The following is an 18932-nucleotide window of genomic DNA, read 5'->3' as shown; positions in this document are numbered from 1 at the left end:
AGTGAATGACCAGACGGGGGTGTTTGCAGGGTCTGGCAGAGTCTGGCAATGCTTTATTTTTTACCATAGCTTTTATACCCTAAGTTAGTACATTTCTAAGGGGAAGATAGCTTAACATTACGTCAGCTTGTCCTTCACAAAACCAGTGTGTTTTCTGCGTACTTCTTTGTTTATGAGGGTCTTGTACATTATCTTCTGGCCTTGGGACCTATTAACATTTTATGCAGGTCAGGTGAATGTAAACCTATTTTCTGTTTCTGTGGTGACCTTAACTGAAAGGTAGCAGTCTCATAGGGAAATAGTACAGAGTAGAATTATATCCTTGTTAATACAAAAATTAATCCTTCTGCAAAAGTTGTCAGTTGCTTTTATCTAAGACGTTTACCCCATACTGACTCTGCGACTTTGGTGAGGCAGCTTCTGCCTAGCACTCCTGGCTGACAATTAACAACCATCTCATTGTTACCACACTAGGGCTAAGTCCTTGTTTCTCTAGATCTTTAACTATATTAACAATGGTTTCTATAACACAACCTTAGCACATTAAAAGCAAAAACACAGCAAGCAAAACACAGCAAGCAAATCTCAACCCAATAACCACCTATAGAATAATTTTTCTTATGTTTTCTAATAGGACTCCTTTACCCCTTCAAAAGGCTCTATGTCTATTAGGGCTTTTATAGAATCAGGTTATTTATGCTATTCTATGATTAGGATATTATAAGCAATCATGCATATTAGTACCAAGGGCATAAATGCATTTGGCTAACAAACTACCAGCAAAGGAGTTTAAATTAAAACACTCCTTTCACCCTGGATAATCTCATAAAATACCACCACCTGGGAAACTTATTGATTAAAGTTCTAAATTGATTCTTCTTTGGGAAGAGATGGGGGAAGGCCTTCTGCCTGTGTCACAGAAATTAGGGAGTAGTCTATTGAGGCAGGCATCAGAAAGACAGATATCATCTTTAAGGTGAGCGCCGGGGGCAGCTTTTCGAAATCCCTGAAAACCTGATCCGCCTTGCCCGTTAGGTTTTCTCCCTCATGACCTTGTCATGGGTGGGATCTCATGTGCCTGCTCCCGGCAACCCAGCACAGCCAAAAATAAATAACTAAAATTATTAAAGGAAAAAAAAGGAGAGAGCAGGTTTGCTTAAGTACAAAATCAAGCAGAGTTGATTCACAACAAGACTATGCAAGAGAAACACAAGATATGCCCCCAAACAATAAAACAATGGTGGCATGAGACCCACATCCTGCTCAGTGAGCTCAAAGTTAGGACACACTATCTGTACATATTAAAAACAATAATTTGTGAACCTAGCTTGACATGTAGGGACACCGAAACTCCCCTTCTCAGCCTGGAGGAGGAACTGATGATGGAAGCATGATGCCTACTCAAGAAAGACAAAGAAGTTCTTCTCCCCCTCCCCACTTTTCCTTTGATTATAAAACTGTAGCCCAGTAAGTTCTGGGAGGTGTGGCACCCCTCCTCTCCTACCCGCTTGTAAGCCTCACAAGCATCCTATTCTATTAAATCACTTCTTATCCATCCACTTTGCCTCTCGCTGAATTCTTTCTGTGCTGAGACATAAGGGACTGTGGTACTGGATTTCTTTGGAGCCCCCCAAAATGACACTGAATGGTTTCAGTTCTGTAACTATTTGATGATATTAGTTTCATTTTGCTAAAGATGCAGTTACCTCGGAAAGGAGGAAGATACTGACAAAGTGGCAGTCAGGGTCCCCGTTCATTTCCAATAAGAGCAGTTTCACTTTGATTTCTTTTATAAATTGGAGTTATTTGAAGATTTAAAAGAAAAGACCCCTGCTAAAATCAAAGTTTGAAACCCATGATACTACAGGACATCACTTCTCCTCATCTGTTTTAGTGCAGTCATAAAGACATCTGGTCTACTCCTTGCCATTAACTAGCTGGGGTGCCATGGACAAATCAACCTCTCTGCCCCAAGCTCCCTATTCCACAAAATGCGTAGTTTAGAAAGATAATGTCTAAGGTTCATGTTTTCCTATTAGTTTTATTTCTAGAGATCAACAAAACTCATACAGAAAAGTTGTTTTGAATAGCTTGATGAATTAAAACTTTCCCACCATTTAACTCCAATAATCATTTAACTCCAATAACCTGGGACACAATATGTACACAATATGTACAAAATAAGTGTGTTGAATGTTAAACAAGTGAATGAATGATTTATTTGCTAATTAAACTGGTGATAGACCTTCATGGGTCCCTACTTTGCTCAAATGAGTTGTGATGAGATATGACAGTTCTTTTCTACCTGCTGAGGGCTCCGGGAAAGTGACAAGAGCATAATTCAGGAGAGCGAACTCCAAATGACTAGGAATAGGAATTCTGGGTATCCCGCTTGTCTTACCTACCAATAGATTGTGAATCCAATTAACCTGTCAGTCTTTATATCCCTCAAGATTATGTCAAATCCATCTCTATTTGCTAACACAGTAGGCTAACCAGCATCGTCTATTCTCACAATAGCCTCCTTAGGGTCTCCCTACTTCCACTCTTGTTACTTCCAATCTCTTCTATTAATAATTAGGTGTTAAAGACGGTAACCAAGACGCTATATGCAAGACAGCAAAAGAGACACGGATGTAAAGAACAGACTTCTGGACTCTGTGGGAGAAGGCAAGGGTGGGATGATCTGAGAAAATAGCACCTAAACATGTATATTACCATACGTGAAAGAAGCAGTCCAAGTTCAATGCATGAAACAGGGCGTCAAAGCCGGTGCACTGGGACAACACTGAGGGATGGGATGTGGAGGGAGGTGGGATGCGGAGGGAGGTGGGAGGGGGTTCAGGATGGGGGACACATGTACACCCGTGGCTGATTCGTGTCAATGTATGGCAAAAACCACCACAATATTGGAAAGTAATTAGCCTCCAATTAAAATAGATAAATTAATTAAAAAAATAATTAGGTGTTCATCTTCTATCACTAGAACTTGTGTGTGTCTTTCAGGGCACTAGCACACATTTGGTTTATTTTGTTTCTCTCACTAGACTCTGAGCCCTATGAGGTCAGAGACCTTTCTTACTCATCCCCTCTTATTCAGCACATCCCCATCCCCCCACCTAGTGTTTAGCACGTGGACGCCCTTCCATAAATAGTCAATGAATGAATGCGTGTGAATTCTCAGTCTCAGCGACCCTGTCTTAATTCACCTTTGGATTATCAGGACCGAGGGCTATGCCTAGTGCCAAGCAGGTACTCCATAAAGACTTGTTCCACGTTTGGGTCAACTGAAGAAGGGAGGACTCTCCTCTCTATGTTATGAACAAAGCTGAATGGTCACTCTGCCAGTTGCTTGACTTTGACCCTGGCCTTCATTAACTGACAAATGAGCTAATTTCACAGGGTTGCTTTACGATGCGCTCTGTTTGGTGAAGGGCTTTGCAGAATGTGTGACATGGTGTATACTCATATAACATTCCCAGCAGCAGTGGTGGGAGGTCCAGGGAAGAAGTCTAGAAGTGGAAGGGGCGGGGCGAGAAGCTTGGAGCAGATAATACGTTCTGAGGCTGCGCTCCGCTTGGCCCTCTGGGCTCGCCGTCCTCCCCTCCCCCGCCTGCCGCCGTCACCTGGGAAACGGGATGCGTTCGCCCGCCCGCCGACCGAAGCTAGTTTCATGGCAGCCACGAAGAAAGCAGTTTTGGGGCCGTTGGTGGGAGCAGTGGACCAGGGCACCAGCTCGACGCGCTTTTTGGTTTTCAATTCAAAAACAGCCGAACTACTTAGTCATCATCAAGTGGAAATAAAACAAGAGTTTCCTAAAGAAGGATGGGTGGAACAAGACCCCAAGGAAATCCTGCTGTCCGTCTATGAGTGTATAGAGAAAACGTGTGAGAAACTTGGACAGCTCAATATTGATATTTCCAACATAAAAGCTATTGGTGTCAGTAACCAGAGGGAAACCACTGTAGTCTGGGACAAGTTAACTGGAGAACCTCTTTACAATGCTGTGGTGTGGCTCGACCTGAGAACCCAGTCTACCGTTGAGAGTCTTAGTAAAAGCATTCCAGTAAATAACAACTTTGTCAAGACCAAGACGGGCCTTCCACTGAGCACTTACTTCAGCGCAGTGAAACTTCGTTGGCTCCTTGACAACGTGAGAAAAGTTAAAAAGGCAGTTGAAGAAGATAGAGCGCTTTTTGGGACCATTGATTCATGGCTTATTTGGAGCTTGACAGGAGGAGCCCAAGGAGGTGTCCATTGTACAGATGTAACAAATGCAAGCAGGACGATGCTTTTCAACATTCACTCTTTGGAATGGGATAAAGAGCTCTGCGAGTTTTTTGAAGTTCCAATGAAAATTCTCCCAAATATCCGGAGTTCTTCTGAGATCTATGGCCTAATGAAAGCTGGGTCTTTGGAAGGTGTGCCCATATCGGGGTGTCTGGGGGACCAGTCTGCTGCATTGGTGGGACAACTGTGCTTCCAGGATGGACAAGCCAAAAACACGTATGGGACAGGCTGTTTCTTACTATGCAATACAGGCCATAAGTGTGTATTTTCTGAACACGGCCTTCTGACCACAGTGGCTTACAAGCTCGGCAGAGACAAACCAGTATATTATGCACTAGAAGGTTCCGTAGCTATAGCCGGTGCTGTTGTTCGCTGGCTAAGGGACAATCTTGGAATTATAAAGACCTCAGAGGAAATTGAAAAACTTGCTAAAGAAGTAGGTACCTCTTATGGTTGCTATTTCGTCCCAGCCTTTTCAGGCCTATATGCCCCTTATTGGGAGCCCAGTGCCAGAGGGATCATCTGTGGGCTCACTCAGTTCACCAATAAATGCCATATTGCTTTTGCTGCACTAGAAGCTGTTTGTTTCCAAACCCGAGAAATTCTGGACGCCATGAACCGCGACTGTGGAATTCCACTCAGTCACTTGCAGGTGGACGGAGGGATGACCAACAACAAAATTCTGATGCAACTGCAAGCCGACATTCTGTATATCCCGGTAGTGAAGCCCTCGATGCCGGAAACAACTGCCTTGGGAGCTGCCATGGCCGCAGGGGCTGCAGAAGGGGTCGGCGTGTGGAGTCTCGAGCCTGAGGATTTGTCAGCTGTCACGATGGAGCGGTTTGAGCCTCAGATCAACGCCAAGGAGAGCGAAATTCGTTATTCCACATGGAAGAAAGCTGTGATGAAGTCCATGGGTTGGGCTACCACTAAATCTTCAGAAAATGGTGACACTGGCATCTTTAGGAGTTTACCCTTGGGCTTTTTTGTAGTGAGTAGCATGGTAATGTTAATCGGAGCCAGGTACCTCTCAGGTGTGCCATAAATAATACCATCTCCTGGATCCCAAAGATCTTGACTTAAGGAGAGAAGTCAGTGATTCTGTCTCTTAATGTGCTGACACTATTCATAGACTCTGATTTTATTTACAAGCCACTTGCTGCATGACCCTCCAAGTAGACCTGTGGCTTGAAATAAAGAAAATGGGGCAGAAAAGAAAAAGTGATTTCTCAATTAGGAAAAAAAAAAAAAACCCAGCAAGTTTTGCATACAAAAAGTCACCAACTACTCCCCTGAACTACTTAGGCTTTGTTGTTTTTATCCAACTTTCTGTTAAAATGTGGAAGGAGATAGGGGCATGGTGGGGGGATTGGTAGTCAACTATGTTGATTTGCCCTGTTCCAAACTCCCTCTAGCAATGACTTGACAGCTACCTCCTACTTGGTGTTGGTCAACTCTACAGTAAGATTTATGAAGAAAATGTAGTGTGTGCTCACAGGATGAGGCACAATCTGTTGTTTAGTTGCAAAGTCATGTCTGACTCTTTTTCAACCTCATGGACTATAAGCCCACCAGGCTTCTCTCTCCATGGGGTTTCCCAGGCAAGAATACTGGAATGGGTTGCCCTTTCCTTCTCCAGGGGATCTTCCTGACCCAGGGATCCAACCTGTGTCTACTGTGTTGGCAGGCAGATTCTCTGCCACTGAGCCACAAGGGAAGCCAGAGGCACAATTTAGAATCTCTCCATTTATTTAACATATCATAAATGGAATCCTTCGTGGCAAATCTTAGGGTAAAGACTTGAACCCTAAACACAGCCTGCAAGGATCTGATTCTTGTCCACTGTTTTTGAGTCATTTCACTACAATCTCCTTGTTCCCTGAGTTCCCACTATATTGGTCTTTAGTTTCAGCCACAGGACCTTTGCACATGTGCTTCCCTTTGCTTGAGTTAGATTCACATTTATAATTAAAGTCAAGGTCACTTCTTCTGAGACTGACCCTCCAGTCTAAGTCCTAGAACCTTCTCATTCATTCATAGTAGGGTTTCACTTTGCAATTACACACCCAATGGTGTTATTTTCTCTTGTTTCTCTCCCCGTCCCACCCCCGCCCTCCAATCCCAATTTGTACTGAGAGCAGAATTGATGAATGAGCTAGTATATCCTCAGCGCCCAGATTGGCTCCCGGCAAGTGGTAGGTATTCAATAAATGTTCATTGAATGAGTAAGTGAAAGGTTTTCAGGATAGGTGTGGGAATCTGAGACACAAAGGTGAGGAGTCCCCCAGAGTTTGGGGACAAGTTTGGGGCACACAGACCAATAAGCAGATGGGTACCAAGCTCCAGAGAAGCTAACTCTTGCGCCTACCTCCAGCTGGTGGGAGAGCCTAACTCTTCCCCAGCTGCAGACACTTTAGGAGGAAGAGGTGGGTTGAAGGGCGGATGCTGAAGCCGGGCGCACAGTAATCGATCTCTGAGCAGTGGTCAGGGTTCGGTGGAGATCCCCGGGCTTCTAGGCTAGTTGCAGGAACACCCGAGTTGCCGGGCTCGGGCAGGTTGCCAGCTGACCCCGCTTGCCGACGCTTGTGCCCAGCGTTGCGCTCTCTCCTCGGCGCCCTGGCGAGTCAGCCAATGCGCCTTGGGCGCCGCAGCTGCTCCCGAGCCCCGGCGCTCGTGATTGGCAGCCCCCAGGCTCGGTCCCGGCGCTCCCTCCCACCCAAGACCATATCCAGTCCGCGCCCAGTGCGGGGCGGTCGCCGCCTCCTCTGCTCCCGGGGGGCCGGGCGCTGGCCCGGGCGGCTGCTCACACCCTGCAGGCGCAGCGGAGCCGCGAGGTCCCAGGCGGCCGCGCTCGGCGCCGCTCTCGCTGGCCACGGCCGGGCCATGAAGGTGGAGTTTGCGCCGCTCAACATCCCGCTGGCGCGGCGGCTGCAGACGGCGGCGGTGCTGCAGTGGTTGCTGTCCTTTCTGCTGCTCGGTAAGGACGCCTGGCCGCGCAAGATCCCGGCGAAACCGCGCGGTGCCTGGGGCTCCGCCTGCTCCTTTCCGGACCGGCGTGGTCGGAAAGTCCAAGGACGTCCTTAGACCCTCCAGCCCGGCTACCCTTGTAAACCTCGTCTGGCAGGTCACACGGGGCGTGGGTAGCTAATCTGGGGTTCCCCTCTTTGATTCATCTTTTTACGTGAAGCTCGTAGCGAACGACTGAGTGCCGACTTAATTTTCCCCAGTGCCGTTTTTAAAAATAAAGGCGTACCTTTACCCCAAGGAAAAGGCCTAGATTTACGGCTCGATGGGTTTTGACACATGTGTACATCCAGATGGAACCACGACCCAAGCGAGCTGGATTGAGGACAGGGCACTTAAGCCTCTCGAAGTAGACAAACTCGTTTCTTGAATTACGGTTTCGGAAATGGACTCAATGACCAGGGATTTGAAACCTGATCCCTCCCTTCTCCCCACCCTAAGGACAAATATCTGGGTTAACTTCTCCGTGTTAAAGGTTTCCGGGATGCGGAAAGGTACCTAGCTGCGGATGCACCATACCGTGCTTGGGTTGGGTGGCCCCTGCCTGTAAGTAATTCAACCCCGGAGAGTGTTGTCCTCAGTTCAGTTCAGTTCAGTCGCTCAGTCGTGTCTGACTCTGCGACCCCATGAATCGCAGCACGCCAGGCCTCCCTGTCCTAACCAGCTCTTAAATTAAGCCAGGGTACTTACCTATGCGCATTTCCTCCGGATGTTTGTTCTGCTCTTGGGAGTAAAGGGGTTGAGGGGGTCAAGGTAAAGGGGGGGTGGTATGAGAGGACAGGAATTATTGGGAACCTAACCGCTCAGACAGGACTGAGCGACTAACACACACCGCCGCTTCAGAAGCCTGGTTATTTGTACGCTCTTAGACCATGGGTTGTACACTGGAGGCCACAGTAACAGTAATAACTCATTGCACTGTAGAGGTTTACAGTTTTGAACCGTCTTGCATTTTGAGTGTCTTGGATCGATGGTTCTCAACCCCGGCTGCAATTAAAATGACTGGAGAAATTTCTGAAAAAAATAGGATGCCCATGGTCTCTCCCTAAGAATTTTGAATTCATTTATTTCAGAATGGAACCTGCACATGGGGATTTTTTTTTTTTTTTTAATAAATTCTTCCAAGTGCAGCTGGAGTTTACTAAAAGAGGAAATTGAAAGCCTTAGCTCATTAAGTCCTCCTAGGCCAGACTGTTGAGACAGCATTATATTTTGTTTTGCTCTTGGTCAAAGTACCATTGAGATAATAGATAAGGGCTTGGTGTGTGCCAGTTACTCTTCTGCCAACTACAAATGGGCACTTGCTCCCTCCCTCTGCAGTGCTAAGCACCATACACTATTAACCATGTAATCTTCACCACAGCCCTATGAGGTAAGGACTGTGCCTTCTTGCACTCATTGTACAGATGAAGGAACCAAGAGGTCGAGTGAATTGTTCACGATCACACGGTTAGTAGGAGGCGGAGGAGCTGGGGCAGATTCGGCTACTCTACCCAGAGTTCCTGCTTTAACCACTCTGCTGTCCAGCTGAATGTCTTGAACCTGGATACTGACCTTCTCACTCACCAGTCAGCACATCTCTGATAGCCCGCTGTCTTTTCCTTCCATGGCCCTTCCGGATGCTTGTGTTTGTGTATGTCTGTGCTGCTTGAGAAAGGTCTGTATTGCCATCCATAGGTAAACAGAATTTGTCACCCTAAAATATGTTTCTTTGGTTTATTAATTATTTGAAGCTGGTTATTTTCTAAAAAGCAGCAGACAAAACAAAGAACTCTGAAAACCTAGCAGGAGTGACCCTTTTCTTAATGTTTACATTTATAAGGGGAATCTCTATTTGTAGTCATGTGTCCCTTGCTATAGGAAAGCGGATGACCAAATCTCTAGAAACCTATCAAGTGGAGAAGGGAGGAATTTATACCTGCATAAAATCTTACCCTTGTTTTTTCCTGACAAGCTCCCATAACTGATCCTGCATACCTTCAACATCCTCTTTTGTCTGTAGCTGGTGATGGTATTTAAGGTGAGGGTTTCAGCCGAGTTACTTAGTTTTCCTGGGTTCCCCCCTTTCATCCATATTATTAAAATTTTGTTTGATTTTTCTCCCATGAATCTGTCTCCTGTCAATTTAATTCTTAGACCAGCCTGAATAACCTGGGAAGGTAGGGGGAAATGTCTTTCTCCCTGACACATCCTAGCCCATAGGCTCAGTGAGGGAGCACCCAGTGTGTGCCTGGCCCAGGGAAGGCATAAATATACTGGTTGAACACTTTCACTCTGTCACCCACGTCTCCTATTTGTATTAATTCATGTAGGTAAATCCCCACAGCAACCATAGGGGCAGGGGCTACCCTGAACTCATTTTCCAAAGACAGAGCTTGGAGGTGTAGTAATTGTTCAAGGTCACAAGGTGAGTGGTAGAGCTCCATGTGCCACATGTGAGTGGATTGGACATGGCCCACCACTCCTAATTTGAATCAGACTACAGTGGCTTGACAGATTTTTTTTTTTAACTTTTTATTTTGTATTGGGGTAGCTGATTAACAATGTTGAGAGAGTTTCAAGTGAATCGTGAAGGGACTTAGCCATACACACACTTGTATCCATTCTCCCCCAAGCTTCCCATCCAGGCTGCCACATAACACTGGGCAGACTTCCATGTGCTATATGGTAGGACCTTGTTGGTTATCCGTTTTAAACATAGCAGGGTGTACATGTCCACTCCAAACTCCCTAATTATCCTTTCGTCCTGTGGTTCCATCTTCACCCAGCCCCACCCCATAACCAGGTAACCAAACCATAGCTCCTTCTTGAAGTCTGTAAGTCTTGACAGACCATTTAAATACAGTTATTGCACACATTTGACATTTGTACTATTCTTTTATATTGTATATTTTGGAAATTTTATTATGAAAAATTTCAAACACAGAAAAGTAGAGATAGGTGTGTGAATTCCCATATACCCATTACTTGGATTTGCAATTATTTTCACAGTATGTTATATTAGTTTTATGTATTTTGCAAAACTATTTTAAAGCAAATCATGTCTTTTAATCCAAAGTACTTTAGTCTACATATTATAAAATTATGTTTTACATGTAGCATAATTAACAGTGATTGCTAAAAATCATCTAAGTCAACTTAATATTCAGCTTTCCTAAAATTGAGCCAGAAATACACTTTGGTAGGTGATTTGTTTGAATCAAACAACCCCCCTGGGTTGCATTTAGTTTTTAAATGTCCTTTAATTTAGAACAGTGTTGCCCTATTTTGTCAGCGAAGCACTGAAGAAGTCAGGTTATCTGTTCTGCAACATACCTTCAGGATTCCTCTGCTTTTTTGGAGGGCTAACTCATTCCTCAATTCTCTGTTGTTGTTCAGTTGCTCAGTTGTGTCCAACTCTTTGCAACCTCATGGATTGCAGCCTGCCAGTCTTCCCTGTCCTTAACCATCTCCCAGAGTTTGCTCAAACCCATGTCCATCGAGTCTATGATGCCATCCAACCATTTCATCCTCTGTCATCTCCTCCTCCTGCCTTCAATCCCAGCATCAGGATCTTTTCCAATGAATTGGCTCTTCACATCAGGTGGCCAAAGTATTGTAGCTTCAGCATCAGTCTCTGTATTTCTTCTAAAATGGAAGTTGGAACTAAAACCTTGATTAGATTTAGGTGAAACGTTTTTGCCAGTCCTATTCCAAGGTGTTGCTGGGTGCTCATGTCACATTATGTCAGATCCATGTAATGTCCACTGACCCAGTGGGTCCAGTGGGTCCAGGTAAGAAGTAATATGAGGGGTGGTAATTGACATGCTGCAGATAAAAGTTCCCCACTGACCGTTGATCTTTCACCTAGTCTCTGTTAATGATCTGTGACATTTGTTTGGGACTACAAAATGGTAATTTTCATATTATCTCATTCTTTCTTCACATATTAGCTAGAATTTACACCAGGAATAATTTCTCGTAATCATCTATGGCCATTGCTTACCCTACAATTCCTTTCTTACAGGGAAGATAAGGATAAACACTTATTTCTTTCCATTTTACTTACTTTAAAGAGTTGTAATATCTCCTTTCAATGGTGATAGAAATTTTATTAACTATGTCTTTTAAAATCTCTAAATCAAGGTCTTGGAATGCATTTTTCTTTCCACCATCTGCTGCTGCTGCTGCAGCTAAGTCACTTCAGTCGTGTCCGACTCTGTGCGACCCCATAGACGGCAGCCCGCCAGGCTCCCCCGTCCCTGGGATTCTCCAGGCAAGAACACGGGAGTGGGTTGCCGTTTCCTTCTCCAATGCGTAAAAGTGAAAAGTGAAAGTGAAGTCGCTCAATCGTCTCCAACTCTTCGAGATCCCATGGACTACAGCCTACCGGGCTCCTCCGTCCATGGGATTTTCCAGGCAAGAGTTCTGGAGTGGGTTGCCATTTCCTTCTCCGTTCCACCATCAGGAAATTAGTTTAAGCTATTACCAATAGCACTTGAAATATATTTTTTAAAATAGCAAATTGTTTCATTTAGTCATGAAATCAAATACTCTTTCCTTGAGATAAATGTTAAGTGCTGTCTTTCAATCTTACAACATTGTATTAGTTTTAGGTATACAATGTAATGACTTGATTTCTCTGTTGCAGAATGATTTCCACAAGTTTAGTTAACATCCATTACCACACAGTTCCAATTTTTTTTCTCCTATGATGAGATCTTTAAGATTTACTCTTAGCAAATTTCAGATATACAATATTATTAACTGTAGTCACTATGCTATACATTACATCCCCAGAACTTTTGATTTCTAGTTTTGATTTCCATTTTTCTAATGAGAGATGTTGAACATCTTTCCATATGTTTATTAGCTATCTGTCTTCTTTGGACAGGGAGGCCTGGCATGCTGCAGTCCATGGGGTCACAAAGAGTTGGACAGGACTGAGCGACTGAACTGAACTGTCTTCTTTGGAGAAACGTCTGTTAAGTCTTCTACTCACTTTTTGATCAGGTTGTTTGTTTTTCTGGTATTGAGCTGCATGAGCTACTTGTATATTTGGAAGGCTAATCCTTTGTCAGTTGTTTCATTTGCTATTATTTTCTCCCATTCTGAGGGTTGTCTTTTCCCCTTGTTTATAGTTTCCTCTGCTGTGAAACAGCTTCTAAGCTTAATTAGGTTTTGTTTTTATTTTTTGTTTTGTTTTAAATTTCTGTTACTCCAGAGTTCAGTTCAGTCGCTCATTTGTGTCAGACTCTTTGAGACCCCGTGGACCGCGGCACTCCGGGCCTTGCTGTCCATGCTGTTCTTTACAGCATCAGGATTTACTTCCATCACCAGTCACATCCACAACTGTCCATTGTTTCTGCTTTGGCTCAGCCTCTTCATTCTTTCTGGAGTTATTTCTCCACTCTTCTCCAGTAGCATATTGGGCACCTACCAACCTGGGGAGTTCATCTTTCAGTGTCATGTCTTTTTGCCTCTTCATACTGTTCATGGGGTTCTCAAGGCAAGAATGCTGAAGTGGTTTGCCATTCCCCTCTCCAATGGACCACATTTTGTCAGAACTCTCCACCATGACCCATCTGTCTTGGGTGGCCCTGCATAGCATGGCTCATAGTTTCCTTGAGTTAGATAATACTGTGATCCATGTGATCAGATTGGTTAGTTTTCTGTGATTGTGTCCAAATCCAAAAAAATAATAGTGATGCTGTACTATGACCTGACTGACTCATTTGAAAAGACCCTGATGCTGGGAAAGATTGAAGGCGGGAAGAGAAGGGGATGACAGAGGATGAGATGATTGGATGGCATCACCAACTCAATGGACATGAGTTTGAGTCAACTCTGGGAGTTGGTGATGGACAGGTAGGCCTGGCATGCTGCAGTCCATGGGGTCGCAAAGAGTAGGACATGACTGAGCGACTGAACAGAACTATGACCTAATCCAGGGGCCCTATTCATATTTCACCAATTGCCCCACTAATGTCCTTTATAGCAAAGGAATCTACATGTATTAAATTAAATCTTTTTAGTCTCCCTTCATCTAGAAGATTTTGAGGGAGCACGTTTTAATGTTCACTCTAGTGATCTGCACTAGATTCTTGGACTTGCATGAACACTATTTGCCTCTTCTATCATGGATTATCTTTGTGGTTTTTAGTTTGTAGCCATACAAATTATTTATGTTTCTTTTGTCCTTCAGCTTGTAAAACTTTCTGAAATAGTACGAAAATGGGACTGGTTTCAACTCAGTCCTTGTTATAATTTGACTTCATTAGGCAAAGAAACAGTTCCAGTAATGAATTCATCTTTAACAAAGAAAAGTGTGAATCCTTATAAGTAAATACTTTTTAAAGGCAGTATGGAGCAGACCCACATATGAGGAATACTAGACTGTAAAATTCTTCAAGGGATTCCTAGATTTGTGTTTTAGCACCATCCTCGTCCTAAGAAACTCTGGAAGTCAATTTTCTTAAGGCAAGAATTTTAAAAATTAGAGGAATGTTAAAATTACAGTCTTATACTCAGCAGATGGCACTGATTGATGTTTTGAAACAATGCCTCAGGAATAAAAAGGAAAAGAATGTGATGTGCTAAAGGATTTGCTTGCCTCTGAATTCTTTTCTTTCTCTATACTATGTTAAATGGCTAAAATAAGTATAGAAATAGTTTTTATGGGGGCAAATGAAAACTTCTTAGACACAAGTGGAAATGGTACCCATACAAGTTAAATATTTTAAATAATTTCTTAATATTGGTCCCTGGTCACTATTTAATGCAAATAAATAAACTTCCACAAGTTTTCACAGTGTTTTTCTGATGAGATTTGTTCATGGTATTTTAATAAAATCATGTTAAAGATGAAAATATTCTTACATAAGTAGACTTACTTTGCAGTGTTTTGTTTACTTTTTTTTCCTTTAGTGGAATCATTTTATTTAATTTTTAAAAAGTTTTGATTATAAGATAATTCATGCTAGTTATTAGAAAAATTAGAAACCGTAGAAGAACTTTTAGAATAGACTAGAAAGCATTTTCTCATCCAGAGATACCTATTGTAAATGTTTTGTCATATTCCTTTCCTCTTGTTTACCTGTTTTTAAAATTTTTATCAAAATAGTATATGCACTGGGAAATAAAAAACTGGGTTGAGCCATATGAAACTGGTATTTATAAAGGTCTCAAACAGTTAATGGTGGCTGATAACTAGCATTTATTTGGGAGTTTCCTATATGCCACTTTTACCAAACCTGGGTTCAGCTGGTAAGCCAATAATTCAAGAGACAAGTGTCAGTAGAAAGGAAAGGTGCTTTAATAAGGAAAGCCAGCCGCCTGGGAGAAGGTGGATTCATGTCCAGAGACCAGCTCTGAAGATTGTGCTCAGCCATGACAATTTTTAAAGGGGAAAATGTGAGAGGGGGAAGCATCCCAGTGAATCATCCAGGTAGGAGGTTGAGTTTTACATCGTTCTCCGTGAGCACAGGCTGGCTGACTCTTCAGATATTATCTTGCCTGTATGATCTGCCTGCAGTATTTGGTTGGGGGTAGAGAGCTAGTCATTTTGTTAACTGTATAATTCTTCATTTACACTTCTTTTTATCTAGGGAAAGAATCAACAGGTTAGGCAAAGCATGGTGTGCATTCAGGAGAGCCTAAGTCCGGAGTTCGTTTCAATGGCTTAGTGATCTCTTTCCTATAACTAGGTTCTTTTAAGGTTAGAAGGGAACAGAACTGGGCGAATAGGAAAGGGGCAAAACAGCTGCTCTCACCATCATTGTTCTTTTATTATTCTTATTGTTCTCCTTATGTTTATTAAGTTTTTTTGATCACACTGTGGCAGGGCAAGTGCGGGGCCCCAACCACTGGGACAAAGTTGAGAATGGATAGGAGCTGGGAGATAAAGTTAGCACGAGATTAGTGACTCAGCACATAATAAAGAAGAAAGAGGCAATGCTACTCCTTAGAGCAATAGTAGTGGCTGGCACTTGTTGAGCATTTGCTCTGTGCTAGGCTTTAAGTCTCTGTGCTCTTCCCCATTGATATATTTTTCTTTTTATAATTTTTAAAAAATCCGACACACAGCATAGACACGTGGGCTTTCCAGGTGGTGCTAGTGGTAAAGAAAACCCACCTGCCAATGCAGGAGACATTGGTTCGAGACACAGGTTCGATCCCTGGGTTGGGAAGGTCCCCTGGAGGAGGACATGGCAACCCATTCCAGTATTCTTGCCTGTATAATTTCATGGACAGAGGAGCCTGATGGACTACAGTCCATGGGGTCACAAAGAATCAGATATGGCTGAAGTGACTTTGCATGCATGTACAGCATCGACATAAAAAGAAAATGTGTAGCTTAGCTTAATGTATTACTTAAAGGCAAATATTCTTGTCACTATTGCCCAGGTCAAGTTTTATCAGTTCCTGCTTCATCTATTTGAGTCTACGTCATTAGGTGCACAAATAATTAGAATTGCTCTGCTGTGAAATGATGCAAGAAGTGGTAGGTGAGCTAAGGCACAGAGTTTCTTCTATTTTATTTCTAACTCTGGCAATAGAGTTCCTGAAAATGAGGTTTCTCAGTGGAATGTGCCCTTTTCACGGGCATATGATGAATAACTGCTCAATCAAGGTGAATACTTGTAGTAGGAACTCTTCTGCATCCGTCTTGTCAATGACAGTTCCTCCGCATTGGGGATGCAGTGGGGTGGTGGTGTAGGGTCATGGGCTTTGAGAATGGACCTTGAATTTAGATGGGTCAGCTACTTACAATTTGTGTGTCTTGAGCAATTCACTTAACCTCCTTAAGCTGCAATTTTCCCTACTATAAAAAGTACATTAGCTCAATATTATGTAATAACCTAAAAAGGAAAAGCATTTGAAAAAGAGTAGACACAAGTATTGGGCTTCCTAGGTGGTGCTAGTGGCAGAGAACCTGCCTGCCAGTGTGGGAGACATAAGAGATGAGAGTTTGATCCCTGGGTTGGGAAGATCCCCTGAAGGAGGAAGTGGCAACCCACTCCAGTATTTTTGTCTGGAGAATTGCATGGACAGAGGAGCCTGGCGGGCTGTGGTCCATAGGGTTGCAAAGAGCCGGACACACCTGAAGCAGCTTAGCAAGCACACACAAGCATGCAGACGCGTATACATATGACTGAATCACTTTACTCTACACCTGAAACTAATACAACGTTGTTAATCAACTATATGTGAAAATAAAAAAGCTAAAAAATGTATCTCATTTCTAAATTATACCGTTTTGTGAAAAATTACTTTCTAGACTTTTAAAAAACAAAATAAAGAAATTAAAGCCCAGGAAAAAAAGAAACAAATGACATTAGGAATGTTCTGGCTGCTTCAATGATGTTGTGGCTATATGAGGATTAAACTTAAAAATATTTTGGTGACACCCACAATATAGAAGTTGCCATATACTATACATCCAAGAAATGTTGTCATACTATACCATTGCTGTCTTGTTACATTGCCTCAGTTGAACTGAGGCTCACTTAGGCACACTTTGTATATATTAGATCCTCCTACCTTGGGCCACCTGATGCAAAGAACCAACTCATTGGAAAAGACTCTGATGCTGGGAAAGATTGAGGGCAAGAGGAGAAGGGAGCAACAGAGGCTGGGATGGTTAGATAGCATCACTGACTCAGTGGACATGAATTTGAACAAACTCTGGGAGATAGTGGAGGACAGAGGAGTCTGGCATGCTGCAGTCCATGGGTCGCAAAGAGTTGGATACAACTTAGCGACTGAACAACAACAACGATGACACCTTGAACCAGTGATTGTACGAACAGTGGGCAGATTCTAACAGACCGCAATTCCTGAGGTCTTCCCCTTTCTTACAGCACAGGTATGCCTCGGGATTATTGTGTTCCTGATCATACGCAACTACTGGTTCCTCTACCTCCCTTACTTGACATGGCTTTATTTTGACTGGCAAACCCCGGAGCAAGGAGGCAGAAGATCCGAGTGGGTCAGAAGCTGGACCATTTGGAGGTACTTTAAGGACTATTTTCCAATTCATGTGAGTAGAATTGATTTACATAGTATGGTTTTGAGCTGAGAAAAAAATGTGAATATGTTTTTATCACATATTTTTCAAGCTTTTCCCTTTTTAGAGGAAGAGAGCCTGCAATTCAGCCCAACTTACTAAATGGAGTCTAAGCTAAATTGACAAAATTTAGAAGGCTGTGTGCGAAGGGCTCAGGACACAGCTGAAAAATGTGAATACAGCTCTACCCCAGGGAGGGCTTCCCTGGTGGCTCAGATGGTGAAGAAACTGTCTGCAATGGGAGAGACTTGGGTTCATCCCTAGATCAGGCAGATCCCTTGGAGAAGGGAATGGCAAACCACTCCAGTATTCTTGCATGGATGGAGGAGCCTGGTGGGCTACAATCCATAGGGTCGCAAAAAGTCTGACATGACTGAAAGACTAATACACATTATTCCAGGAAACTAAAACGAGTCAAGCTTTCCATTTCCTCTTGAATGTAGAACTACATCCTTTTGTTTCTTATTGGAAACTAATCTGGCAACATTTTATTTTTTTATGTCAACATAAACGCACCATAGCTCATCAAAACTTGGGATTTGGATCCGAGTCACAACTACATATTTGGGTTTCACCCCCATGGAGTGCTTGTGGTTGGAGCCTTTGGAAACTTTTGTACAAATTATTCCAACTTCAAGGAGCTGTTTCCCGGCTTTACCTCCTATCTTCACGTGCTGCCATATTGGTTCCGGTGTCCATTCTTCCGGGAATATCTGATGAGTAGTGGTAAGTGAAGGCAGATCACTATTTCCACAGTGTTCTGGGGTGGCAGGACCACACAAAATGTTCTCTCTCAAACCAACCAGGTTTATGTTTTCTTAGAGTACAACTCTGTGTCTATCCCTCTGCCACACTCATATGCCATTTCAATGGTTCTTGCTTTCCCCCACCGGACTGGAAACACTAGGGAGACAGAAAGAAAGTGAAAGTGTGAGTCACCTAGTCGTGCCCGACTCTTTGCAACCCCATGGACTGTAGTCCGCCAGGCTCCTTGGTCCATGGGTTTCTCCAGGCAAGAATACTGGAGTGGGTTGCCATTTCCTTCTTTCCTTCTCCAGGGGATCTTCCTGATCCAGGGATCGAACCTGGATCTCATGCACTGCAGATGGATTCTTTACTGTCTGAGCCGCAAGACTGTATTTTTTTCCCCCATAATTCTCCAAGTGACTAGCATAGTATCTAGCATAGTACCTGGGATTTAGGAATGTCCAATAGATGTTAATTCAATGAAAGTATAAATTAATGAATGCATTTTGTGTATCCAGATGAGAAAGAAAGAATCATGCTTGGAGCAAATAAGTAATAAATGGAACCTTTGGAGAGGTGCTTTGTCTGCTTTTATGAATAGTAGAAATTGAAAATGGCCTCCAATGTGTCTTGGAATAATGGCAATTTATAAACTAAACACACTGAATCTGCTATCTTTTCCCTCCCAGATTAAGTACAACTTGGCTCAGAAATTTTACTCTGCTACTCTGAACTAGTGGAAGACTTTCAGATTAGGGAAACCATAATTCTCCAAATTCTGAGAATAAAATTCAGTAAAAATGCTGTAAAGATCTTATATGAG

General features: G+C 43.2%; 2 protein-coding genes across 2 annotated transcripts in view; both read left to right on the top strand.

Moving 5' to 3' along the window:
* Nucleotides 1-3556: 3556 nt before the first annotated feature.
* On the top strand, nt 3557-5499 carry LOC122426523 (glycerol kinase-like). Its single transcript, XM_043445514.1, has one exon. The coding sequence runs from the start codon at nt 3674-3676 to the stop codon at nt 5333-5335; it is 1662 nt and encodes a 553-aa protein (XP_043301449.1). The 5' UTR covers nt 3557-3673; the 3' UTR covers nt 5336-5499.
* Nucleotides 5500-7011: 1512 nt separating this feature from the next.
* Nucleotides 7012-18932, top strand: part of MOGAT1 (monoacylglycerol O-acyltransferase 1) — a 32070-nt gene continuing 20149 nt past the window's right edge. The window contains exons 1-3 of the mRNA XM_043445515.1: nt 7012-7267; nt 17157-17335; nt 17884-18088. Of these exons, the coding sequence (XP_043301450.1) occupies nt 7174-7267; nt 17157-17335; nt 17884-18088 (478 nt within the window). The 5' untranslated portion in view covers nt 7012-7173. The remainder of the gene's footprint in view (nt 7268-17156; nt 17336-17883; nt 18089-18932) is intronic.

Source organism: Cervus canadensis, chromosome 24 (genome assembly GCF_019320065.1).
Source record: "Cervus canadensis isolate Bull #8, Minnesota chromosome 24, ASM1932006v1, whole genome shotgun sequence".
NCBI classification, from domain to species: domain Eukaryota; kingdom Metazoa; phylum Chordata; class Mammalia; order Artiodactyla; family Cervidae; genus Cervus; species Cervus canadensis.
The sequence above is the reverse complement of the archived record's forward strand: the minus strand, read 5'-3'. Positions and strand labels throughout refer to the sequence as shown.